The sequence below is a fragment of the Dendroctonus ponderosae genome, unplaced genomic scaffold (assembly GCF_020466585.1).
Source record: "Dendroctonus ponderosae isolate FM_Combo_2020 unplaced genomic scaffold, Dpon_F_20191213v2 Dpon_F_20191213_10, whole genome shotgun sequence".
NCBI lineage: Eukaryota > Metazoa > Arthropoda > Insecta > Coleoptera > Curculionidae > Dendroctonus > Dendroctonus ponderosae.
Window position 1 is genome coordinate 1,824,124 of NW_026017111.1, and position 9,306 is coordinate 1,833,429.

Consider the following 9,306-nt stretch of genomic DNA (forward strand, 5'->3'; position numbering starts at 1 on the left):
CATATTCTAGGCAAGAATGCAATACGCTTTCATCGGTGCCAGGCAATGAGGGTTTCAGTTGATCCTCCAACAACTAAGATTGATTATTGCCTGGTGGTTCCTCTGGAATCAGCTTGTCGTTTGGCTGAGACAAACTGCCATTTTCTGTGCAATTTATTGCAACATTATTGTGTTCAACTGAAACCTCATTCCCTTGGCCTGACTTTGCAACATTACCTGCTTCCGTTAAAGGCTCCAGCTGACTGTCTACTGAGCTGGCTGGAATTGTAACGTTCCTTTCTGGCAAACTGGGCGTTAAAGGAAGCTCCGCCACCGATTTTTCGGCCACTAGAGTTGCTATAGCCTGAGAGTCCATTTCCACAGGAGCCAATTTCTTTTCAGGCGTAACCATGAACACTTTATACTGCTGCTGGCCTTTCGCGTCCTCTTCCGCAGTGATAATCACTGCCCCTGGGACAAGGTTTTCCGCATTGGAGTCCACACTGGACGCGCTGGAAAGTCGCCGATCCCTCAAGAGTCCAACTGGGAGTCGTGAGGGGGAACAAGAACGGGAAGGTGTTTTGTCAATATTTGCCGCTTTCTTGTAAGGCCTCTTTTTGGGAACCGTGCACTTGCCGGGCAAATCGAGCGGCTCGTTGAACTTCAATGTGCTTTTGGGCATTCTTCCAAACCTAGTGGGTTTGAGGAACGGTATGAACTCTTCCTCATCTGTGTCGCTTTGGGTGAAATCCGAAATATCTGCATCCCCGTCTCTACCACCGGCAGACTCGATACCAGCTGGAGTTTTTCCATTGGAAAGTTCGGTTGCTTCATCATCGGAATGTACTGATTTCTGTGCATGGGTTGGCAGTTTTTGTGCGGTTGGGGCAGATCTGTTGGGTTCTTTTCCTAAAACATGCCATTAATGTAACTACAAATACACGAAAACCCTATCTATCGATACTTACTTTTTCTCTTTCTGGTTTGTTTTTCAGTTGGCTCTGTTTTGCTTCGCAGTTCGTCGTCTTTGATTTTTTGCAAAATTGCCTCCTCCTCCCGCTCGACCTCCACCTCGCGCTTCAGATCGGCGAAATTATAGCTGCACGGGTCTTTGATGGCGCGCTCGACAAGTTGAATGTTGTTTTTTTCCTCCTTCTTAAATTTGATCTTCAGCTCTCGCCTGCTCCTGGTCGGGAACAAGGTGGCCATTAGCGTGAAATCGGTGCCTATCAAGTTGAGCGCTTTGTAGAAGCGAACCGTCTCCTTCTGGCTCCATGGCAGCGATCTGGCGACCTTTTTGTATATCCCATAAGTAGCTGTAGAATCTCCGTCTACTATTTTGGATTTTTGTATTTGTTCCTTCTGTTTGGCGACTTGCGTATTTTCCATTACCACGCTTTGTTCGTCCAGGATAATTTCCCCCGATGGTCCGATTTTTATTTGCGGCACTGGCAAACTGCTTTCGGGCTCGTTTTCTTCAGCTTCAGGCGCGGCTGGATCATCAACTGCTTCGCTCTTGACCTGTTTCACTGTGGTTTCCGATTGAGTCCTGTCTCTCTCAGTCTTCTGGCTACAAATTTTTTCCTCATCGTCTAAATTAGGCTTGACCGGTTGCTTACCTCATAGGATTTGAGTTGGGATTATAAAATATTAAATCGATCATTCTTAGTTGTTGCTTATCAGGGGCTGCGCTGCCAAAACGTTTGTGGAAGTCGCGCCTTGCTTCGGCCAGTCTTCTGGTCTGCTCGTTCCTGAATATCTTCTTAGGTGTTGCATGCGCTGTGTCCTTTTGCTCCAGATGAGGGGTCGTTGGGGTTTGGGGCTCCAGGCAAACTGTTGACGCCACCGAGCAAACCTGCAGAAACAAACATGCGGATTATACGGCGGCAAGCAATGTTTCAGTAGTTTATACCGAGTTGTGCCTCTTCCTGCCATAGCGCCTGCTTTCATCCTCCGACTCACTCGCGCTGGGTTTCCTCGTATCCAGCCGCGGAATCGGACGTATTCGGCTCCTGTTGATTTTACTCGGACTGTATGGTGCAGGATATTCCGAATCAGAGGAATCCAAGATCATTTTCTTCACAGGAGCTAAATGAAGACAATGCTATCGAAGACCAGTAATCAGCAAATGTATCAATAACTTACATGCGGGGAGAGGGTAATCTGCTGGCTGAGTTTCAACCGAAGACGCACATTTCTCACTAATGGGGCTTTTAAGCGGCACTTTCGGTGCCTCGCCGTTTGGTTGGGGCGCGGGTCGAACTTTCAAATCATCAAGTATCACAATTTTATTACTGGCTGGAGCGATCTTCGCTTTTAAGTCGCAGCATTCTTCCTGGGGAATTATTGAAGTTTTCTCAATAATAGTCGAGCTGGAAGAGGTTGGAAGCTCCAAATCGTCTGCAGAAAAAGCTTCAGTGGAGTTTACTGCCGAGGAAAGAGGCGGCTTTTTCCTATGAGTAAAGTTGGCAACTGCCTTTACCCTTGTACGTCTAGAAGCCATCGTTTTGAGGCTGTGATTTTCAACAAAAACTCTATGTTTATTAGCTAACCATACGCCGTACAACGCTACTAAACATAACTGCAGAATAAGGTTACGTTCATAGACCAAGAGTTATAGGCTGGGTTTACAAACAAGTCAAATTCCGTAAAATAGTTGTGATGGTAAAATAATACGTTTTACATTTAATAAATATGTTCCTATTCTCCAAAATAGCAACTTTCGGGAACAATTAACTCCTGGTATCAAGTGTGCATTTAACATAAAGTTTGTCACTGATTTTCTTGTCTCGTTTCGATTGTGAGATGAAAAGAGAGAGCTCTACGCTGGACGTATACAATAATATTTTCTCAAATAAAATAAACTCAAATAAAATCTGCAAATTGCGTTCTATGAAATTTCTCGATTGTCCTTTTTTTCCCGATTTTAACTTTCTGGATATATTTGAAACTGGGCAAAAAATACGGTATTTTTTAAATCCATTGTATAATTGATTAAACAGGTGCGCAGCACTTATATTGGTATCATACTTTTTAAAATTCAATTTCAACTTGGATCCTCAAAATTTGATAGGGAATATTTAGGGACGAATGGAATGGAAGTTTGAGCTAGTTAGCAGTTTAGGAAGGCTTTAGACGTTTAATTCGGTTAGAAGAGCAGAACATTTGGCTTTTAGAACAGAAAGTGCCTCTCGAAATATAGCGTCGGGTGGAAGAGCGCCTACAGATTCGATGGTAACTGAAAAGAACATAATTTTTCCAAAAGTTCCCCCGAATACCAAAACATTCAGCACTTACATATGAAGTGATCTTGAATTTTCGACATCACTACTGAGTCTTTGAGGTCGTCGTATCTAAAAACGTTTCTGCAGCCTGTGTCGTATCTGGCATGACTCTCGTTTACCACAGCATACTGTCGATCATTCTCCTTCCTGACGCTGATTACCCCCTGGGAAAAACACTTCTGAAGCCGAAACGCCGCCTCACCTTCCACTGGCTTGACGATTTTAATGTCTGGCAACAGTCTATAGAATGCGGTAGCTGAAATTTAAAAAATCATGTGAGTACCTCAATTTTACACCAAATTGAACTATAAGAAACAATTAGCCCAGAGTTGATTGTTACTTACCGACAGGTGAAAACTTTGCATGATCTTTCCCATTGCTTTTAGTCGCAAACAACTTAAGATCAAGCTCATGTCCAGGCCTCATTTTGGCAATGAGAATGTCTTGGTGGATTGGGCCGACGTCACTTTCATTAAATCGAGATCTTTGGCTACCGATTGGAACCCACTTGATTTGCTTCGAATACACTGCAACCATTAAACGAGACCATCAGAAGGGACCATGAGACGAATGAAACTGTACTTACCATTGGAGTTTTTGTAGATGTCCTCTGCTCTGGAAGACTCCTTCTTGCTTATCTCCCGGTTGTGCGAGCATTTAACTTTCAGTTCGAATTCCAAAGTGTTTTTTTCCGTTGGGGCTTCGTTAACTGAAAACATTCTTTTTACTTCATCACATAAAAATGTTGCTCAAGACTTTGATGTCTGAGTTTCGTCGTTTTTGGCCAGCAACCCATTTTATGTTGACTTCTTTCGGAAAAGAACTGATTAACATTGATGAACACTCACCATCAGCAACGCTCTGGAACAGTCTCGGATCGGCTTTCAGAGGAATGAGGCCCAGCCGATGTGCCAGCACTTCGTCCTGTATAATGGAGGTGTTGTTCAATACGTGGACCTTATCAATGGCCATAGTTGGGACTTCGCTGAGCATCAACCGTCGAAACGTGTTGGCCAGAAAATGCTGGATGCCTATCAGGTCGAATTCCATGTCGGTGTTATTACGCCGGATTACGACAATTTGCAGCTTTTTCTTGAAGTACTTCGCATCGAAGTGGTCGTCATAGACTGTGGGGCCCTGCGGAAAATTCTGAAAGAACATGTGAAACATGGGGAATCTGATTTGGGGTTTTTGGCGGCTTGCTTACCTCAACAACTTTATGTTCTGTTAAGATTACACGGGGCTTTTCGTCGTTAACGGTTTCCATTTCACTATAAAGAATCTAGAACCGGTCTTGAGTTTACAACACTTTACAAAAAATGATACCAGTTTGCAGGTTACGTGTCTTTATCCACGTCTTTATCGTGTTAACGTTAGTCATTTTGCTACAGCGTTGCCAATTTCGCAGAAAGCAAATATCCAAAACCAACATTTTACACTTAACTTCTAGCTGTATGCGGAAATAATTGCAAGTTTGTTAAAATCTCAAGTTAAAAAAAAAGTACAATTTAAGTATACGCCAATAGAATTCAATGCAAACCTTTCCTGTTGCACCGCCCGGCAGCAGCGCGATACTGAACACATAGAGAAGATGTTGCATGTGCCAAACCAAAATTTTCAATTTGTTTTCTTCGGCAGTTGGTTGGTTCCGGAGCTCTTTTTGTTTAATGAATTTCCGTGCTTAACAGCAAACTAATACTTCTAAATGTTCCTCACAAGTACTCAGTGCAAGTACTGGATGTTTGGTAGCGAAGATGAACTGAATAGCTTGAGGGGAAAGGCAAACAGCAAACACATCCAGCTCTATGGCAGAACGGTGCCTGTAAGTAATGGAAATTTATTTAATTTCTGTGAGAAGCATTCACGTGTTAACAAATCATTTACCACCAAGCAAAAGCGAATCATTATTCACTAGAAACTAAGCAAATGCCCTTTGCTTCAAAGGAGTTGCTTTTGCCTGGTGATTTATTCATGATACCTAAAATTGATTTCAGGATTCTTCAAAAAGCGACTATTTTCTCACACCAGACGAGGAGAAGATCATGGTAAAATTGTATGAAATTCAACTGAAGGACTTCTGTAAGCGATTTCAGCCGCCAATGCCTCGCTGCGTGCTTGGGACCGCATTTCACTACTTTAAACGGTTTTACATCCAAAACTCTGTGATGAATTACCATCCCAAAGAGATAATGTGAGTGTAAACATCTAATTTTTTGCTTAAATGACTGTAAATATTTCAGGGTGACATGCATATACCTGGCGTGCAAGGTGGAGGAATTCAACGTCTCAATTCAACAGTTCGTCGCTAATATTAAGGGGGATCGCGAAAAGGCTTCCGATGTCATATTGAATAATGAGTTACTGTTAATGGAGCAATTAAATTTCCATTTGGCTATCCACAACCCCTTTAGACCAGTAGAAGGATTGCTCATTGATATTAAAGTAGGTTGATTGTTGGGAGCTTCACCCGATTCAACCAACTTCGTTTTTTTTTCATTTTAGACTAGAGGCTCTTTGCACGACCCGGAACGGTTGCGACAAGGCACCGAGCAATTTTTAGACAGAGTCTTTTTAACTGATGCGATTTTACTGTATTCTCCCAGCCAGGTAGCGCTGGCCGCCGTCCTACATGCCGCCTCCAAACTGCAAGAAAATTTGGATTCTTATGTAACCGATGTGCTCTTTGGCACGGGAGGCCAAGATAAGCTGGATATATTGATAGGCGCCGTTCGAGGTAATTCGCGGAAAATGACTCATTAATGATTCATTAATGGAGTTTTTCTTCTTCCATCAGCTATCCGATCCATGGAAAAGACTGCGGAAGCTTCACGCGATAAAAATAAGTCATTGGAGAAGAAGCTGGATAAGTGCAGGAATCCTGAAAATAATCCCGACAGTGAAATGTATGTTTTTGCAACCTGTACTGTACCAATACTGCTAGCCATAGTTTTTCCTGTTCAGGAACAGTTCTGGAGCTAAAAGGAGCGGAGTTTTATCCTTTATTTGTTCATTTGCAGATACAAGAAGAAAATGCAGGCCTTGCTGGACGAAGACGATGACTTGTACTATGGGATATCCAGTCAGAATCAGAAATCGAACAATTCGGCTATGAATATGAGTATTTCGTGTTCTCCCGAAATTGCCTAGATTTATTGAAAGAATACTCTAAAAGTGATGTAATTAGGTAAAATTATTCCTTAGCTGATGCGTCTCAAATTGTCTAATTGTTGGATTTTTTATATAGTCAGTGTAAATATTACCGTGCTTTTATTGCAATTCCCGATTGTTCTCATTGCCGTTTTCCTGCTGAATCCTCCTGTAGTTTAGTACTCGAGTTTCCAAAAAAAACTGTTCCTACTGTGGACAAAACAAATTTCGCTTTGCCTTCTTTTAACATCGAATGCACTTTTTATTCTTGCAAAACTGGCAATATTTTTACCGCTAAATTGCACTTTAATTCTTAGGACAGCCTCGAAACACTTAAGTTCGTGCGAGAAAATTGCATCGATTATACATGTAAAGTGTTGATTTTCAGCCTTTGTGGGCTTTTTGGGCATTTTTTATAAAGCTGGATGCGACTCGCAGAAACCGTAAATAATTCAAATTTTCATCGTTATAGAGCTCATTCCTTGTTTAAGTTTAAGTTGCAAATGCCTTAGATGGTTGTACACCTTTGACCAAAATTACATTTTTATGTAATTTTTAAACTAAACCTGAAAAGCTGGTAAAAGTATAACAGTTCTTTCTACAAAGATTCTAAAAATGTATCTACGGCACTTCAAATTATTCCCATCTGTAAAACGATAAAGACTTTTGCGTCTTCAAACATTCAAGAAGCAATTTTAGAGAAACCGCTAAATCGATTTAAACAAATCAGTCTAAATTACGTTGCCGTTGCATCATTTTTTTTCGTTTTGATTGGGCAGCCATCAGTGAAGAGTTGGCATGCCACAGCCATAAATAAAGACTGTTGTTTAAGCGGGCGATGTAATTTTGTAATTTAATAATTTTCCCCTTATTTCGTCACAAATTACCGTCGGAAAGCATGCTAAGCTACTTTAGTTTGTTCGCGTCCTTACTGGGTATCAGAATGGTATTTTATGAAAATTTTCGAAAATCTGTGCGCGTTTCAACAGTGTCCTGTTCGTACTGGTTGAATGTTCCAGTTTGGATCAACCCGATCATTTTTCACGGCGTTAATTATTGGGGCATCTAGAATGCTACTGCGAAGCCTTAGGATTAGTCCCGGCAATTTATATTTAGGGTAATTTATAATTAGTATCTTTTAGAATTTTTAATTTCGGCCTTCTCCGACATCAGATCTGTCGGCAACGATAATTAATATTTATAGCCTGGCTTTCATATAATCAGATAGGAATATCAATCGTTTCTTGGTAGCCGGGCTTTAATATGTTTATTATGTAAATAAACGGCAGTTTGATTTTCAGTTTTTTTGTGGAAACTCAAAATATCTTCTTGCAATTTTGCTAGCCGGCGGTTTTGCATATTTGATGCAAAGCCTAAAGCGCACCATTATTTCACTTATTTAGTCCACTAACTCACAAACTGAGCATTTTTTTCATTTATTGTTGTACTTTATGCATAATTTATTTATTTGGTTTAAATCAAGATGATACAATTATGATAAACCACGCGCAAAAAACTGCTGGGCTTTGGACTGGTTGACTCATCCATCAAATGAACCTAAATATAGATATTTTCCAGTGGCTTTATTATTTTATTACGCGCATGTAAATTGCTATATTTAAAACTGATAACGAGATAAAACGTATTATTTTCCACATACTTTCGACCTTTTCATTATAAGCATCTTTTTTATCTCGACAACGTCTGATCGTCGTCGTAACTCTGGGTGGATCATAAATTTTCCTAATTTATTACTGATCCGCCCATATTTTATTACAGCCATCCAAACTGATCTACTAACATGTAGGTGAGGATTCCTTCTTAATCACTTGATTGGTCCACATGAAACGAATTAGGCAATCAAGGAATTAACTCTGTCATGCTTCCACTGGAAAGCGATTGCTTTTTAAATTACCACTTAAACCATGCACTTTATTAGGACTTTCTACTATTGGCTAAAGCAATCGACCAAAAAAGTGCTTAAAATATTTGGTTTTTATCAGAACCACTGCGATGTACCTATCGAATAGTCTTGAGCCAAAGTTCCAATCTCACAGCAACTGAAGCCGAAATTGTCGAATTTTTCAACTTTTTCTTTAACATCGGTATAGGAAATTATCTGAATATTTATTAGAAACTTTCCGATAGAGCGACTTGAGGACTAAAATTCCCTTCGTAAGTGTTGGCGCCTCAAAAGACAAAAATTGTTGTTTTTCATAAGCGTCGACGCAACTGGTGTGTTTAACAATTTCCGTTTAACATTAACATTTCTTCGACTATTGATGATTCGTGTTTCATTTCCCGAAGTGCTGCATAGGGCGATTTCGTGCTGAATTTGACTAAATTACCCATAAGTTTGCCCTGACCGGATGATCTGATTCGATCGTTCGCTTCTCTTGGCCCGTTTAATTGAAAAGGGTTTGTCCACTTTGGACTTCCAGCATCGATCTTCTAACGTTCCCAGCAAGTTTTTATTGAAAAAATCATATACAGTAACTTAAGGAAAAACACATCTGTCCTGTTATTGGAGAGCAACTGGAAGGAATTGATAAGTTGGGCATCGCGTGTCAATTATGCGAAGGGGCGTGCCGAAGACGTTTAAAACAATGTAAGATTCGGTCACATTTCGAAAAAGCGACGGCCAACGTTTCCGGCATAAAAAATATATAATGACGCGTACGTCTGCAGAGGCCTAGAAATGTAAGTGGTAATTATCTGTCTGGTAGAGGCGATTCGCCTCCTTTCGGCCTCTGGCTAGGACCCTTTTGCGCTCTATCATTTTGGGGCCCAAATTCGTGTTCGTTCGGTATCCGGCTTGCATTAAAACACATCTTTGGCGCCGTCAAATCACATTCGGCATTACCGACTGTCTGTTCAAAAGTTTCGGATAAATACT

At 40.9% G+C, this 9,306-nt stretch overlaps 4 protein-coding genes and 1 long non-coding RNA gene across 6 annotated transcripts in view; 3 read left to right on the forward strand and 2 right to left on the reverse strand.

Moving 5' to 3' along the window:
* Positions 1 to 2,806, reverse strand: LOC109542638 (transcription factor TFIIIB component B'' homolog; the record flags this gene model as incomplete). The annotated part of the gene is given in 5 exon segments (XM_019911940.2): positions 1 to 888; positions 948 to 1,549; positions 1,599 to 1,834; positions 1,892 to 2,067; positions 2,125 to 2,806. Coding segments are annotated over 5 exon segments (2,187 nt in total). The 5' UTR covers positions 2,483 to 2,806.
* The window catches only part of LOC109542671 (tRNA selenocysteine 1-associated protein 1), a 42,740-nt gene that overhangs the window by 1,935 nt on the left and 31,499 nt on the right, over positions 1 to 9,306 (forward strand). The window lies entirely within an intron of this gene.
* On the reverse strand, positions 3,105 to 4,637 carry LOC109542663 (DNA-directed RNA polymerases I and III subunit RPAC1). The gene is made up of 6 exons (XM_019911975.2): positions 4,471 to 4,637; positions 4,112 to 4,412; positions 3,850 to 3,972; positions 3,608 to 3,790; positions 3,277 to 3,519; positions 3,105 to 3,217 (listed from the first exon to the last, which is right to left on the reverse strand). Exons 1-6 carry the CDS (start codon positions 4,528 to 4,530, stop codon positions 3,111 to 3,113), a joined length of 1,017 nt encoding a protein of 338 aa, XP_019767534.1. The 5' UTR covers positions 4,531 to 4,637; the 3' UTR covers positions 3,105 to 3,110.
* Positions 4,867 to 6,522, forward strand: LOC109542666 (cyclin-H). Its single transcript, XM_019911980.2, has 6 exons — positions 4,867 to 5,085; positions 5,258 to 5,454; positions 5,504 to 5,705; positions 5,766 to 5,997; positions 6,058 to 6,166; positions 6,281 to 6,522. The coding sequence occupies exons 1-6, from the start codon at positions 4,969 to 4,971 to the stop codon at positions 6,408 to 6,410; spliced, it is 987 nt and encodes a 328-aa protein (XP_019767539.2). The 5' UTR covers positions 4,867 to 4,968; the 3' UTR covers positions 6,411 to 6,522.
* The window catches only part of LOC109542701, a 4,187-nt gene continuing 1,909 nt past the window's right edge, over positions 7,029 to 9,306 (forward strand). Inside the window, exon 1 of the long non-coding RNA XR_002172451.2 lies at positions 7,029 to 7,527. This is a non-coding gene — a long non-coding RNA (uncharacterized LOC109542701). The remainder of the gene's footprint in view (positions 7,528 to 9,306) is intronic.

Excerpts from the sequence above, each read along its gene's own strand:
- LOC109542663 (XM_019911975.2), bottom strand. The coding sequence starts at position 4,530 with ATGGAAACCGTTAACGACGAAAAGCCCCGTGTAATCTTAACAGAACAT. Across the intron at positions 4,413-4,470 it reads CAGAACATAAAGTTGTTGAG|AATTTTCCGCAGGGCCCCAC; the intron begins GTAAGCAAGCCG and ends ATGTTCTTTCAG. Across the intron at positions 3,520-3,607 it reads TGCAAAGTTTTCACCTGTCG|CTACCGCATTCTATAGACTG; the intron begins GTAAGTAACAAT and ends TTTAAATTTCAG.
- LOC109542666 (XM_019911980.2), top strand. The coding sequence starts at position 4,969 with ATGTTCCTCACAAGTACTCAGTGCAAGTACTGGATGTTTGGTAGCGAA. Across the intron at positions 5,086-5,257 it reads TCTATGGCAGAACGGTGCCT|GATTCTTCAAAAAGCGACTA; the intron begins GTAAGTAATGGA and ends AATTGATTTCAG. Across the intron at positions 5,455-5,503 it reads TACCATCCCAAAGAGATAAT|GGTGACATGCATATACCTGG; the intron begins GTGAGTGTAAAC and ends TAAATATTTCAG.